The 16,748-nt window shown below is 41.0% G+C and overlaps 1 protein-coding gene across 1 annotated transcript; it reads right to left on the reverse strand.

Moving 5' to 3' along the window:
* Positions 1-635: 635 nt before the first annotated feature.
* Positions 636-13,632, reverse strand: pik3r4 (phosphoinositide-3-kinase, regulatory subunit 4). The gene is made up of 20 exons (XM_080767628.1): positions 13,365-13,632; positions 12,128-12,847; positions 11,776-11,909; positions 10,839-11,460; positions 10,413-10,547; positions 9,787-10,008; positions 9,397-9,570; positions 8,947-9,092; positions 8,514-8,717; positions 7,378-7,579; positions 5,912-6,003; positions 5,442-5,664; positions 4,771-4,936; positions 4,301-4,465; positions 3,606-3,817; positions 3,346-3,477; positions 2,693-2,793; positions 2,019-2,107; positions 1,777-1,897; positions 636-1,216 (listed from the first exon to the last, which is right to left on the reverse strand). Exons 2-20 carry the CDS (start codon positions 12,843-12,845, stop codon positions 1,046-1,048), a joined length of 4,029 nt encoding a protein of 1,342 aa, XP_080623754.1. The 5' UTR covers positions 12,846-12,847; positions 13,365-13,632; the 3' UTR covers positions 636-1,045.
* Positions 13,633-16,748: the final 3,116 nt, after the last annotated feature.

Below are 16,748 nucleotides of genomic sequence, written 5' to 3' on the forward strand. Positions count from 1 at the left end.
GACAAAGTAAAACCTTTAATTTATGGACAAATAAAGCCAACAGGATTATGTGAAAATCTGTTTACACTTCAGTAGTGGTTAATGTTAGGTTAATCATTTGCCACTCTGCAAGATGCAGATAAAATATGTTTGGTTGCTTGGGGAATTTATCTTGCACTCCCTTTTATGATGTTTTATGTGCTACTTAAACAAGACTGGCAATTTGATATCTTAAATCAAAGTCAAGGAATTCCTGAGTCCCAACATTGGCTTGTTATAGCAAATGTTATCTTCTAAAATGAATATCTGCAGTGCGTTGAGGGAAGAAAAGCCCAAATAAATTAGGGAAGTTAGTTTGGAGAAGATATATAAAAGAATAAATACAAAATCAGAAACATTTTGAAATATCTCTGCTGTCGGGAGGAAACTCCCAAAATGTTAATTTTTCAGGAAATTTAAAATGTATTTTCAGGAAAATTAAGAAAACCTTATATTTAGAAAACAAAGCAATACTGCCCCATCAAAGTTGATGTTGTGACTTTCTATATTGTCAATGACTTCGATGAGAGGGGGAGAGGTTGTGGAGTTAGTTGCTTTAACAGACAGTTTGAGGGTCCAATGGAGTTAAGTAGTTTTGTCCAGCCCATACACTGAAGACACTGGACGAATCTTAAAGTAATAAATCCAAGGAGTAGTCAAATGATATTGGATTTTTTTTATTGTCAATTTGAGCAGTTGACAAAGAACATCAAAAATGCTAGCAACGTTTTGTTAGCATTGTTTAGTAATTACTGTAATGAATATCATAAAAAAACGTAATATTCTATTTTCTTTTATACAAGATTCTAATTTCAGTCATTTATATTATTCAATTGATTTAAAATATGCTTGCTATGTACAGTGTAGGGGGAACAAGGAGGAAATTTGGAGACGGGTGGGGAGTGTACAGTGTGTGTGTGTGTGTGTGTGTGTGTGTGCCCGTATGTGTATGAGACAGAGTACGAGTGCATATCCTTCTGCGCCTATCTTTAGATATACTACACTTCTGCCTGCAACAAGCAGCAGTTTACTTCCAGACTTTGACGATGCCATCTCGAGAGGAGGTGACAATGAAGCCCTGTGTGGTCTGGAAGGTAGCGATGTCAGTGATGATGTCATGGTGGCCAACGGGGAGGGACTCTGGGCCCCTGCGGGGGGTGTCCTCTGGTGCCCCACTCTTCTGCTTACTGTGTATTTCCTGCAAGGACACCATGCGAAGATAAAATTGTGATGTTGATGAAAATGTGAAAGTAGCTGATTGGGTGGTGCATCAAATTATTTCAACGACCACTTTCAAATATGATCTACAGTATGTTGCTCGTCATTCCCACTTTCTAGTCTAGACTGTCCTATCTGAACAGATTAGAGGTACCGAAACAAAAGTACATTAAGAATTAAGCCCCATTTAAAAAATAGCATAGCCAATTACAAAAGAACATTATGAATTAAGCCCCTTTAAAAAACAAAATAAATAGAAAATCTACAAGCTCAAAACCGCATTGCATCAAGACATGCTGTGAGCGTGTAGAACATGTATGCCCTTGGCCCCTTACTGTACATGTATGTCAACATGAACTGCAATGAAGCATCGTCCTTGTGAGTGGCTTTCTATTGGCATTTCATTTATTTCTGACACAATAATTAAATAAGAAAATCCAACAGAATATAGATAAATGTGAATTTCTCCAAAGGATGATACAAATCAATAAAGAAACAGTTATATATCTTAAACTCATCAGTTAGTAACACCTTTAGTACCTGCACTACTTCTGTGCCCTCGATGATCTTGCGGCTGTAAAGGACGGAGGGGCAGTGGAGGGAATCATTAGCCCCACCTGCAACAATATATGACCTCTCTGGATATGCCAAGTCCCAGAACCTGGAGAGAGAGTGAAAAGTCATTTTTTACACACAGCATGGGTTCAGCATTTCTCTAACAGTAGCATTTACGGGACTTATAGGAACACTATTTACTGTATCAAAATGTAAATGTGCAGTACCTGATTCTCATGTCAGAGCCTGCAGTCAGGAGTAAGGGGTTCCCATCAGCTGGACTGCAATAGATCCCATGAACGCTGTGTGGAGATGGCTGAGGCGCGCGCACACACACGTTATTTTCAGAGATTATTTAACTTTATCACACAATCCAAGATTCAACATTACCCATAACAGAAACACCAACCTGCTATTCTGATTCTACAACAACTTGGAGAACTTGGAGTACTCCATAGCACCACATCTGATTATTTCATCCTCACATCTGTCTCAACAATAATATGCTAATGCTATGGCTAATCCTGCTGCTAATTTGTCAGCATCACCTCCCTTTTGGCTCAATCACCATGGAGTTACTGTTAACAAGAGAGATACTGTATACATGGAATAAAAACAAAGCTGCTTGAAAAGGCTTCGTTCATTTTCCAGTGACAGGTAAATGTGGGCCAGATAATCAGTATTAGCCATACAGTATAACATGCAAAACAATGATGATAGTTAAAATATAAAAAACTCATGCTTCTCTGAGTTTGAGGAATATAAAGAATGAACCAGGCATCAAAATTGCAGCGATACTCCCAACTAAAACCATTCATCACATGTACTGCCGTTCCCAGATGTGTTGAGGTCTGATTTTCATTTTCTCTCACACTAATGCACAGGCCCCACCCTCACACACCTGCATCTCAGATAATGGTGGAGCTGAGCTGGCCCAAAGGGTGAACTTGCGGTCTCCAGTTTCCATGTCCCATATTGAAACCTCGTTGTTTCCTTGGACAGCTGCAAGAACAACAGGGAACATCAATCAACCTTTATTTAGCATATTAACACAACCAGGGTTGGCCAAAGTTCTTCACAACAAATGAACAGTGAAAATTGCAACATTTTTGCAAAGTGGAACGTACGCCTATTGTGAAATGTTACGGGAAAGGAATACACTTATCTGCATATCCTGACCCATTTCCACATGAAACATTTCCCGATATTCTGTGTTACAAAACTTACAATCATAAACAATCATGTTCCATAATACAGAACAGGAGCAAAGTATCCTGCATCAATAAAAAGAGTTTCGGGTCAAGACATGGCCAATAAGATGAGCTCATCTAGTGTCACAGCAAACTTATATTTGGGAGGTGAACATAACCACTGCACAGGTCAGGATAGCCTGACTGGAATACAGTAAATGCCATTTAATCCCTTTTATATTTCCTTCCTTTGCAGTATGTCAGGAAAGGAAACAACCTAACAGTGAAGTAATGTGAGGTCCTCGCAACAGACAAAGAGTCCTGAGAATTTATTTTGCTCGTTAATCCAAAAATGTCTTCTCACCAGCAATGACAGATTGTTGGTAGAGTGGATGCATTAGCAGTCTTCTGATTCGTGCTCGGGCAGGGTGGGAGTGGTTTGAGATGGGAAGCTGGAATCGCATATCCCAGCAGGCCATAGTGCCGTTGCTTGTACCTAAGAAGGAAGGATTTTCAGTACCAATATGAACTCATATATCTGTATCTTGGTGGTTATTTACACTGCTAACATTAATAAAGTGGAAACTTCCGGTCTTTGCAAGCAGCACAGGTAGGCAAAAGCACCTAAACAGAGCCAACACTGGTGCATGTCCACGGTGAAGGAGGTGATGAGGCCAAGGCGGAGGTCATGACGCAGGGTCCAGGCGTTGGAGTTGGAGCGAAGGTCCCAGCCAACCAGAGAGCCATTCACTGTAGCGTACGCCAACACCGACTGGGCTCCAGAGTTGAAATGGTGAACGTCAACCACACATCCATCGTCCTGCTGATCCAGAGACCTGGACGACAGAGGAAAATGTCAGGCATGCAAGGTACACAAAGGTGAGGAATTAACTTGTGACCTTGTATAACCTATATGGGTTTCCTTTTTCACCTGCACTTATTTCTGTCTTTTAATAAAATGTTACCTTTGTATTGCTTCTACTATAAATACAACAGAAAAACTAAAACAAAGACTAAGTGTTTAGTTTGTTTAGTCACTAGGAAGTTAATAAGACCCACTCATCTGTTAATAATAGCCTCTACATCCTGCTGAAAAGCTCTTGAACAAGACAAATAATCCCCACAGCCAGTCATAGGCCAGCATTAAAAGACTGTGGCTGCATTGGGCAGATGTGTGAGTATGTGTACAGGTATGTGTGTGCGCACTGTGTATGAAATCTTCACTACGATTGCAAATACTCCCTAAATAACTACCCCAATTACGACATCTAAGTCATTATGTCTGGTTTCACAGTGATAAAATGATATGTGTTGCCAACCTTGTCTGGAAGGGCTGAACCTTGGGAGATTTGGGAGGTTTGTTAGCCTCGACAGCTAAAAGCTGGATGGAACCATTGTCTGAGGCCACTGCCAAGTAATGTGACCCCTGACAGAAGGTTAAGGTCTTGACGTGGCCACCGATACGGGAGTAAGTCAGCACAGACCTGGAGGAATAGGCAGGCAAAGTGTATATCTATTATATATGTATATTTATATGGTCTGCAAGTATACAATACATATTATGGGCTATGTTCACCATCACTATTACAATGTTAGGTAAAGTATAGGTAATGTAAAGCATCTCAAGCTGTTGTTTTGGTAGCTGTGATGTTAAACTACCATGTACATGTAGTAGTAGTTTTGATAGTTGGCACGATAAACTATGGTGTCATAGTAGTATTTTTGTAGTTGTTATGATAAACTACCATGTTGAAGTAGTTTTGGTACAATAGTTGTGATGACAACCTACCTGGTGGTTGTGGTTTTGCCCTCCATCTTCTGGCTGTCCCAAACCTTTACAGTGCCGTCGTTAGAGGCGGTGGCGAAGATGGAGTGCTCATCAGAGACGCGAATGCGGTTGACGGCAGACTTGTGCTCATGGAGGTGAGCCACTAAAAGACCCTTGGGGTGCCAACCTGGATGCCCAAACCAAACACATACAGACAGTAGATTATACATTTTAGACTTCAATAAAGCCTAATCAAGTCTACAGCATAAGAAAAACATTTGGGAACAAGGATTAATTTGTCTCTATCCGTCTTTGCAGGAATACTACGGCTGCTCATCCTGTGAATTTAAAGTAGCTACATTTTTGGTTGAACACATACCATTTTCTGAAATTCTATCGAGGGCTGTGTTAGCCAAACCATGCTGGTCTTATGATTAAATTATTTTTTGATCTACAGTATACTTCTCAAAGAGTGGATCCATGTTTCCTTTCGTTGATGTGGTTTGAAGTAAGCATGTATCCTTCTAATGAAGTAAATTACCTCTCTTGTCAAGTGGTTTTCATCAAAGCAGTCTGGAAAAGAAACCCTGAACCTCCTTCTCACAGCCCCACACATCATTAACATATTAAAGGCCTTCTTGGTACTATTTACTATCCATCTACTTTTCCATAGCCTGAGAGCAGTGTGTTACCAGGTGGTGGGGGCCTGCTCTCCCACTCAGCGCTCTCCATCATCTGTTTGGCCATGCGTTCAGCGCTGCACTGCTCTCTCTTCTGCTGCAGCAGTTGCTGGAGCTCTGCCTTGCAGGTGTTCAGGCGCCGCTGGTAGGTTGGACCTCCGGCAATTGACTGAGCCACAGGAACGGCAGGTGCCACGGTGCTCTTTCTGTTCTGACTCACTGGCCCGTCGGCTGCCTGGGGACACAACAGCTGGCTGTAAATATCCTGACATAAACAACATCAACGTTACTACTAATGCTAATACAGGGTGTGTGCAACCTCTGTTCGGATAAGTGACCTATCTGTGTCTATGTCTATGTCTGCCCCCCCCCCCCCCCCCCTGACAATGCATGGATTAAAATTACTTTGTTTTTTGCTACGCTTAGACTGGAAACAATTAATAACAATAGGACAACCAATGCCCTCTTTAGGGGTAGTTTACCGTGGGGGGTTGTTGTGAGGCTGGCTCTTGTGATCCAAACATGCTCTTCCATTCTTCATTCATGTTGGAGTCCTGCTTGGTGTGCTTCCTCGCTATGGGTGAAAACACAAAAGTATAGAAGAATTAGATGTTGATGGAGTCATGATTACAGTTAGGGCTATTAAGGAAAACGAAGCAATAAGGTTTCTACATGTTCTTTTACCACATGCTATGACTTCTAGGGCTGTTCACAATTACCAAGGCAAAACAAGGATTTGTAATCATTTGGAAAAGATATACAGAGACAGAGTGAGCAAGAGATAGAGAGAAAATGTTTCTGTGATAAGACAACATTCCGTAAACATACAGAACATAGATGGGTTCTGTTCTGCACAGGAGGTGAACCACATAGACTGCTCCGTCTAATCTTCCAAAGTTCTTAATAATACACATTGTGCTTGGTCCAGATGCTGTATTAAAACACAAAAGTTTGTCTATAAAGACCTTGCTTAAGCTATCTGAATGGGACATATTAGTCAGCAAAACAGGACAAGATGGGGCAGGAAAGAATTGAATAGATCTTCAGCATCCCTGGAGCATATTTTGTGCAAAAGGTCAGTAAAGGGTATTTCCTTCAGTCATGTTAACACTGGTTTGTTTCTTGGCAGATACCAAAAGCAAACCAAACACAGCAATCCAACACTCCAGGAGGATGTGGCCGTGCGACTGTAACCAGCTGGAACGCAAACAGGTTAATCTGTGTCTATGTCTGCCTACAAATGTCTATGTCTAAAAGGCATTTGGTGTAGAGGGAAACATAGAAGAAATCTTATAGCATTAGTTATTGTTAATGCCTCCTTTTGAATTTCTTTATATACCGGTAGTTATATTATTTGACCTGTGCGCTTGTTCACAGTGTTGCTGTGTGCAGTAATAATGTAATGAATGTTCTCCCTGAACTGTTAAGGTACGTGTAGCATGTGCTCACAAGGCAAAGAAAGGGTTCAACACAGATGTTAGCACTCTCCATCATTAAGGAGAAATCTCCTAGTCAATATAATGTCTGGGCTACAGACCAAATTTGTAATTCTGAGGCCCTTGTTGGGCTTTGAATTACTGAGAGAAGTGTATGCTACCAAAATCATCTTGTGTTTTAATACCTAGTTTTATTCCCATTGTATATAAAAAATACATTTACTTTAATGCTTAGGTTATTTCTTATTTTATCTTAGTTTAATCATTGTATTGTTTTCTTTAAAATAAGTTTTTCATTTGAGAAATAATGCACTGCTTTATTAGTAGTAGTACATTGGACAGACATCCCTGATGAAAGCATTCCAGCTGAATGGGACACAATATCGTGTACCCCGTCATGTCTGAGGAGAAACACTGAGGAGCAATGTTGTTGTGCAGACTTTTATTCTTTTGAACCGTCTTAACATCTCTTGGCACACAATGTTTCTTCTCATGTCATTATCAAATGTTACCTCTCTTGTCCTCTGTCTCTGACTTGGGTTTCACCAAGTCCACTTGGCAGCCTGTGATGCCCAACGTGGCCAGGTCGATAACACCGCTGTGGGCGGTCTCTCCCAGATGGCTCTGCTCACCCATGTTAGCCTTGGCTTTGTTGGATTTCAGCATGAAGTCTTTTAGCGCCAGAAGCTTGTCCTCCTCAGCCTCAGTCATTCCCTGCAAAGACCAATTAGGCTGGATGTTAACAACACACCATGTGGCTTGACTAGACATGACCTCTCCTTGACCGCATATGGAGGGATTCATTTCCAAGCAGAATTCGGACTCTGGCCCGGCTCCACAAATGTGTCCATTTTACACGTATGTTTTTTAAGTCCATTGTTTTCTAACAATTAATATATAAGCCTTGATAATAATGTAAAAATCATTAATGAAAGCCAGGCTGTCTGTTCAACACTTCATATGGAGCTACTTTAAACTGAGTGCCAAAACACACAAAATTTTATAGGAAGGTTATTTTTATGACACCACTTCACTAATACTAGAGGGGAGTCCCACACACCCACTTCCAGGACAGTGTCTGGAAGTTGATTGGATCCAGGAGGGATGGAGGCGGAACTTTAATGACACCATATGTCTTAAAAGGCAGCCAAAAAGGATGAAAATGATTATGTGGGCGTTTGTGTCTGTGGTTGGGTGAGGGGGTATGGCACAATCGCAGGGCCGTTATATGTCCTAAAATCCCTTTAGACTCATGGAAAGGATTTCATTTCAACAGAATATTATCAGATCTGTTAAAAGCTATGAGTAGCATGGATCCCCCACCCATATTAGTGATGAGTCACTAATACAGTAGCCTCGGAAACCCAATACAGTCATCAAAATTAACTAAAGACACTCTTTCATTCTGACCTGGATTGTAGTGTTTTACATTATATATATGCAGGGGTTGACACTAACGGTTGCCCGGGGCAAGTAAAAAAAAATGGTCGGGCAGGTGAGGGTTTCTACCGGGTTGCCCGACCGAGCAGGTGTGCATTTTGAGTGGGGATACAACCGTCTTTACACTCGCTATAATGACAACATGTCATTTTTGGGGGGCAAGTGTCAACCCCTGTATATGTAGATTTGTTAATAATCTTTTTCTGACCTGTGACAGCAGCTTTTTTAGCAGCTGGGCGATGGCCGGGTCCTCGGGTATTGGACACTCTGGAATGGAGCCCGCGCGTTTCTTCTGCCGGAGCAGCAGGTGGCGGAAGAGGCTAGCGATGTCTTTGGAGCGCAGTGCATAGTCAAAGATGGAACGACTCACTGGCTCCTTCAGCACACTAAGAAGCACCAACTCCTTGTCAATCTGAAGAGAAAGCAGTGCCTTGTTCACTACAGGTATTTAAAAAATATAAACTCATGCCAATGTTTACTGACATCCAGCCTCAACATTGATTCTGGCAAGTGGATTAGTGCCACTGATGAATACAGGGGTAAGACTACTGTAAAAGCCTAAATTATCATGACAGTGCCGCTCAAACGTAACAGATTTACGACAGTATTAAAGTCATGCCAATGGTAAATTGAGGACTTGCCTGTATGATGGGCTGGGTGATGAAGGGGTTGAGGTGAGGCATTAGTTTGCAGTATATATCTGCCACGTTGAGGTGCTGTGCCACCACAGTGATGAAACCCACCGCTCCATAGCGGATCCACAGATTCGGGTGACACAGGAATGGAGCTATGAACAGTGGCATAGCAATATAATCAATATATAGGCAATATAAGTTTGTATTTGGGATTGTGAGAACATTTCCATTGCTGTGTTAAATGAACACTGAATATTTTACTCTGTGCCCCTAAGAATTACAATAGAAATAAAATACTACACACTTAACTGATTAAAGACAAGGATATAATTAAACAAACACTATTTACAGTTTAGGCATTTAGCAGACCCTCTTAATCCAGAGCGATTTACATTAAGCAAGAACAAAACATGGCAATACACAGCACTAATTAATTATAAGAGCTATTCATCTCACCGATGTCACTGACAAATTCATAGATATGGGGCTTCTGTAAAAGGCCCAGCTGGCACATGCAGGTGAGGGCATTGAGGGCCTTGTAGATAACAAACTCCTCGGCGTCACTCAGACCCTGCTGGAGGAGAGGCTTCAGGATGGAAGAGCTCTGCCAACCTACATAGGCTGCCACTCCTAGACAACACAATACAGGTAGTGTGGTCAACAGTTGGGTTAAATTCATAGTTATATTCTCCGGCACACATTTTGTGATGGAACATAAATCAAGCATGTTTTCTTTTGCTGATAGAAACGGAGTGGATCTGACATTTTTAAACTAAAGTTACGATTGCGAAACATTTGACATTTTCCTACCCTACTAGAATGTAAATGCCCCATGAGTCTACATACCCACGATGCTGTCAAAGAAAGCTCCACGCAAATGCCAGTCATTCTTATCATTGAGGAAGGTGATCATGTGTGAGAGCAACACGTCATTGGCCTTCTGTCTGCCAAAGAACACGCAAAGACGCGTGATGCCGTTCTCCATCAGAGACTGTTTGACAATATTCTCAGAGTCGCTCAGTAGAGTCACTACCTTCTGCTGTACCATCTCATGGAGGGCCTGCAGCTCTGAGACAGACAGACAAAAGGAAAGTTCGGTCTCAATAAACAGTTAAAAGCGTCAAAGTACATAAATGATATTCCACATCTGAGAAATATGTGGTTGGTGATAAACATGTGGATTGAATTGGCGACTTGGATTGTTGTCAACGATGAAAAAATTGAATGAAAATAATTGTCAACATTACATTAGGTATAGTATACCATAATTTTGCTCTTGGTGGAATGTTTTCCTTAGTTTTTTGTTGCGAGAGCAGTTTTGTATTTTTACTTAAAATTAAGGTTTAAAAGGTTCTTATTTTTAATTCCTGAAAACAATATCACGACTCACAAGGTTTTCATCTGATGAAAGTGACTGTAATGTCATTGCAGTCACTTACAGTCTGTCTCTAATGATCTCATTAAATGTCTACCTGAGTCATAGTTTTCATTAGGGTGGAGTGTCTCCTCTGCATCCTCTCCACTCAAGTCATGTTCTGTGTTCAGGTGGTTCTCCTGGACCAGCTCTAAGAAGCGAAGTGCTGTCTCTGCCAGGTGGGCTATATTCTCTGTTACAAAAAAGGAAAATGTACTGTTAGGCAAAGTAAGCTATGTTAATGTCACAATTTATAGATTCAAAGAAACTATATATTAAATCTAAAAGCTAAAGCTGCGAGCAAGAAGTCCTTCTTCAGAATGCCATGTATGTCAGTCAGATAAGTCATTTATTTCTGCCATGCTGAAGAAGGGCTTCTTGCCCAAACATTTGTGCAATATTAAAATACCATTACTGGTATACTTGTTAACAAACAATGCCCCTTCATAGAGCACCCATCTCAAACACCATCCAAAAAAGGCACCTGCATATGCCAGCCTGACAATGGTGGCATCATCCTGGGCAAGGTGGGCGATGCCTGGCAGGATGTACTCCGGATAGATGTTGACGTCATTTCTGGGCACTTCTTTTACCAATGCCAGCACCTTGGCTAGAGTGCGCACCGCCTGTGCACGTACACGGGGCACAGGGTCGTTGCAGAAATGCAGCAGGTAAGGTGTGATTCGGTCAAGCAGGATGTCCACACTGAGCCGTGGCGCCAGATGGAGCACCAGCTCCAGTGCTGCTAGCTTTGAGTCACAGGAACGCAGTGTCTGCAGGCAAGAGGTGATGACTGACACCAACACTATAAGGCCTTGTTCTTCTCTGGGACTTACTGCTCCACAGCCACTCTCTTGGGCTGCCTTCTCAGAACAGTAGCCTGCTCCTGTTGCTCCACCTCTTAAGTTATGGAGGATATTGTCCAGATCCTTACGGATGACAAGCACTCGCTCATCGGCAGACTGGAAGGTTTCTTTGGCGAACTGGGCCATGTAGGGCTGTAGAAAGGTATAGAAGATATCTGGGAAGGCTTTACCCCTCTGCTGCTTTAGATACTCCTCTGCTGTAAGCCGCCTCTCAGGCTCACACTGCACCATCTGGGCAACCTGATACAGACAAGGATGTTGTTTACACAAATCATTGAAAGACAAGACAAAACACACAACCAATGTTTTTGCATGCACGACAGGACACACAACTGCTGGTCATTATATATATATATATATATATATATATATATATATATATATAATTTATTATTATTATTATATATTTTTTTGCAGCATCAAACAAAGTAGTGAATCCTCAACCTTCAGCTACTAGAGGGCCTCCTTAAATACCCTAATCACCAATAACGGTATGCACCCCAAATGGATAACAGAACATTCTCCATAATAACTTCAGCTAAAACAGATAATTACCAACTCCCGAATGCTTTGGTCCTCAATTTTCATTAGAACGTGCTCTGTCTGGTAGTGTCCTTTACGATAAGCTAGTAACTGGGAGAGATCAAATAGCGGGACTCCCTCTGTGAAGAGTTCTGCAATCACACATCCTGAAAAAGGCAAAAGGCAGTGCAGAGTATGAGTAAGGAGATTGCAATTTCAATTAAACAATCTCAAAGCAAAAAAATATATTTTTGTGTTGGCTATTAAAAAATAGCTGATGTACAAGCTTGCAGTGTGGTACGAATATTTTTGATTTGATGAACTGATTTAGAAGACATTTTCAGAATCCTCCTAATTAGGTTAAATAGAACAATACACAGCCTACCTGCAGAGAATATGTCCATGGACTGTTTGAGCTCTCCTCTGCTCCTCTGGTTGTTGTTGGTGAGGTCTACCAGAGGGGTGTTCTGGTCGCTCTCTGTTGCAAACATGCTCCCATCCACAAACCTCTCAGGAGCAATGTAGCAGGTTCTCCGTCTGGATGTGTCAAAGAAGTAGTTGAAGTCGGCTGGGTTGTCCTCTGGCAGGTATGTGGGTTTGAAGCTGGCAAAGTCAGTGAGCAACACCCAATTCCAGCTTGTCACCATGACGTTTTCCGTTTTGATGTCTCCGTGGCGCACGCCCGCCTTGTGCGCCTGGTCAACAGCGGTGAGAATTTGGAAGGCTAGCCAGCGCTTCTCCACACCGTTGAGGAAAGGCCGTGTGCTGATGCGGTCATACAGATTGTCCCGAACATACTGCCGGAAGAGGATGGCAGCCTTCTCTGTGAGAGATGCTTTCTGGAAGGGCAAACAGTTTTGGCAGGAATGGAGCCTTATCTTCAGTTCCTCTAGCTCCTGCTTGTAGCTGGTGAGGGGCAAGGAAGGGTCTTGAATGGCAAAGACTTTAACTACCACCAGCCCCTCTCTATGCTTCGCACGTGCCACTTTAAAGAAGCGGGTGCTTCCAAGGCTCTTGTCATATTCATGGTCATGAATGTCAGAGAAGTAGCTGTCTACAGACAAGATCTGTGAGGGAGCGATGCCTGCGAGTTGATTCCCCATGACTGCACAAAATTGAAATCATATGGTGGTAATAATTAGACAAGCAATGTCAGTTAATAGTTATCATCAACAGCTTAATTTACAAATAAAATGTTTAATGAAATGTATTTTGTGGCCAACAGAAAACTATCAATATTAGCCTTTGATCAAGACTATCAAATATGTATTTGACTATCATAACATGAAAGTCAGAATGGATAAAATACATATATCATAGATACGTAAGTAAGTCAGACTCGTTAAAATACAAATATGATAGTCTTGATCCAAGGGTAGATGAACATAATGCAAAACAGATGCAAATAGAGAACATTAATTATTAACAGTGCATTCTGCATGCATGCAGCAGCAGTCATATGACACACCACGATCAAGAAAAACAAGGCAGTGCTACTTTAGCTTGCTAACGTTAGCGGTTAGTCAGGGTGGATCTGGATACATGTTATCTGTTCGCAAGATGTCAAATCTTTTTATAACATTTGATAAATTATCAAGAAATGTGCGGTGATTTTACATTACCGGGGTGATGTTGAAAGAGGCTTTGGCAGACTGCTGCTGCTGTTGTTATTGTTGTTGACAATGGTGTTGGAGCCGACGTCTACACTTGGTAAATTTGACTGACTTTAGCTGGAGACGTGTTATTCAGTTTCATGCTTCATCATACGTGACATACATAGCTGAAACATCTGTATTGCTTTGAAGGTGTTTTGCGATTATCTTAAATCCAGTCGTAAAATATAAAATAAATGCCACAGCCCTGACTATAGCTCAGCGAAGCTGCTTCTTCTTCTTCGTGTAATTTCCGGAAGACTAGATGCCTTTTCGGCACATTGCTGCCTCCCACCGGCCGGGAGTAGGCCTATTCCTCATGTGTCCATTTTTCCTTCAATCCTGTGCCTGCCGCATGATTATGAATCCCACCAACGTTGTGGGATAGACCGGTCACCCGCCTCACCATGTGTCGTCTGATTTGCAAATCTCTCCCCCCCCCCCCCCCAGTGAGCTGTGGCGTTCCACAAAGAGAACATTTACTGTTCCTAATATAATTATGTAAACGACATGACATCAGCTTGTGACTGCAACTTGTTCCTGTTCGCAGATGACTCTGCACTGGTCTCACAAACTGCAGGTTGAAAAGGCCCTCAGCTCTATGAACTCTGCACCTGGCTTGCTGATAACAAACTATCTTTACACCTGGGAAAAACTGAATTAATTCTCTTTGGATCAAATAGTAATCTCAGCAAGGCAGATGGCTTCTTGGTTAGAGTGGTTGACTGACAATAATATTATCACACGAAAAGATGAAATTACTTACAATTACTTCCATCCTGGAGGCAAATCTTTCAGATGATAAGATACTGTATAGCCACCAACGTAATAAAAAAGTCAACCAAAGAACAAGATAACTGTACAGGACAACAAGATAACTGTACAGGTCAACAAAAACACCTTGAAGACCCTAACAGGAGCCACAAAGGCCCTTAAAATAAGGCTCTAGAGTCTAGACTTCCAAAACAAACTGGTCAGGCTACTATAGGCCTCCCTCCCTGAACCCACCTCACCCTGCCCATTTTGACAGGCTAGAATGGCTTAGGGTTGACGTACAACATCTTGTAATGGGTCTGGTCCACAAGATAAATAAAGTCTAAGTCCCCCCGCCCTTTTCCCCTCACTGTATGTTTTTCCCTTTTACTTCCTTTATATGATATTTTCCTGTTTTTTATAGAAGTGTATATTTGTATGTCTCTAAATGTTCTGATGAATTGAAAATGGTGGACCCTGTTGTAAACAAATGCTTAATCATGGTGCCGTCCACAGTAACAGTTTTTGTATTGACTTGTGCTTTCGTTTGAAATGTACCCATTCTGCAGACTGCATACTGTGAAAAAAGAAAATCAATCAATTTAAATTTTCAATCCATCCTCTTTCTTTCCTCTTTCCTTTTACTGTCTTTTGATTGATTGATTTAAATATTTATTAACAGTTTGCAGAATTACAGTACATTTCAAGCACAAACTCAATATAAAGACTGTTGCGTGGACGACCCAATTAAGCATTACACTTGTTTACAAGAGGGTCCACCTTGTTCAATTCATCAAAACATTTAGAGACGTACAAATAGACACTTCTATAATATAGAAGTGTCTATTTGTACGTCTCTAAATGACTATTATAGTCAAAGAACAGAACAGGAATTCATCATAAAGGAGGTAAAAAGGGAAAAGATATACAGTGAGGGGGAAAAGGGGTGGGCGGTGGGGGGGATTCAGATTTTACGGAGGCCAGTTTCGAATTGCTGCCGTCCGTAGGTGCCCTTTGAGAGCAGTTTTGAAGGAGTCAAGGAATTTGCATGTCTGACTGTTGGTAGGGCATTCTACATTTTGGTGGCATAAGAGCGAAAATAATTTAGTCCCTTGTTTGTGCCGAATCTGGGTGGTGTATTGAATCTTGTGGACCAGACCCATTGCATTGTCTGCCTTTGATCTCTCTGCCCCCAGGTAGCATACATCTTTTTGCACACTATTCTGAACTTTAAAGTAATGCCTTCCCTTCTTTTCCCTTTCCCACTGCTCCTGCCACCCTGCTGTTATTCTTCTTTTAATGATGGATCTGCACTAGCTAAGCTGCTGGCTGGCTTTCTTCTTTTCATGTGTTGTATACTTGTATACTTGTATAGCACCTTACATGGTTTACATAACATAGTACCATTTTACATGGTTTAGATACCATTACTTTTTATATGCTTTAACAACATCATACTATATTAATCAGTGTCACTGGTCAATGAAAATGTTCATTGTAAAAAAGAAAATATGAATATAAATAAAACATCAAATAATGGCACATTCTTTGTATTTGGTCTTTTGCATCACTGACAATTATTGTATAATATATTAGGCTACTGTCTGCCATGTCTTTAGCCTTCAATCATGACGGGAAAAGTGAAACTTGGGAACTTAAATATGCCACTGCATTTTTTTAGCCCCACGTGTCATAGTCATATGACTGAGTGTGAGATACTTAACCTAATTAAGAAAGGAAATTCCATTATTCTGTATTAGATTTAGTAGCAGCAGGAATAGAATACTTGGCTACTCTTTCTGCTGTCAGATTTTTTTTTCAGATGTCTTTGTACCAAGAACTTTCTAGAATTGGAACTGAAAGTAAAACACATATAGCCTAGTTATGTTTCTTTATTGTAGGCCTTGCGGTCAATGTGTCACAAAATTGTGGAACATATCTATTTTTGTTGTAGCATAATAGCCTAATAGGTAATCTATTCTAGAATAATCATGAATTATTATGTTCCACAATTAATTAACATACCGGTAGGTAGCCTACTTTGTTGCTCTCATAACAACCTTAGTAGTTGTGAGAGCAAGTAGTAGTAGTAGTTAGAATACTTGTGGATTCCTGACTTCCTGTGAGTGTGAATTGTCAACACTGTGTGCGCATGTGTCAACAAAAGTAATCAATTTTGAATATTTTTGAAATATTTTAACAACACAAATTTTGTATCCACATGAAAAAGTTTGAGAATCACTGTTTTAAAGGTAGAGTATAAGTGCTATGTATGTAAGTGATAGTATTAGGTTAGGTTAGGTTAGGTTAGTTAGGTCTGGATAGTGGATATCAATTTTATCCAATCAGGAAAGAGAACTCAGGATAGAGAGAGAGAGAGAGAGAGAGAGAGAGAGAGAGAGAGAGAGAGAGAGAGAGAGAGAGAGAGAGAGATTACTATCAGAATGTAATGCTTTAACCGTTTAACAAAAAACCGTTAACCCAAAAATACCACGATATTGTGAAATAATTGCCCAATGACCTCTCCAGACCAGACCAGAGCCATAGAGTATAGACAGACAAGAGTTACGCAAACTCCGTTTACTTCATGGGGCCAGTCCA

The sequence above is a fragment of the Protomyctophum bolini genome (assembly GCF_963924005.1).
Source record: "Protomyctophum bolini genome assembly, chromosome: 7".
Classification (NCBI taxonomy): Eukaryota; Metazoa; Chordata; class Actinopteri; order Myctophiformes; family Myctophidae; genus Protomyctophum; species Protomyctophum bolini.

What these genes read in the sequence shown, in the direction of transcription:
- pik3r4 (XM_080767628.1), bottom strand. Translation starts at nt 12,845, where the DNA reads ATGGGGAATCAACTCGCAGGCATCGCTCCCTCACAGATCTTGTCTGTA. An exon ending in TCACCCAGCCCATCATACAG is followed by an intron (nt 8,718 to 8,946) that starts GCAAGTCCTCAA and finishes CTTTCTCTTCAG; the next exon opens with ATTGACAAGGAGTTGGTGCT. An exon ending in AGGGCACAGAAGTAGTGCAG is followed by an intron (nt 1,217 to 1,776) that starts GTACTAAAGGTG and finishes GTGTCCTTGCAG; the next exon opens with GAAATACACAGTAAGCAGAA.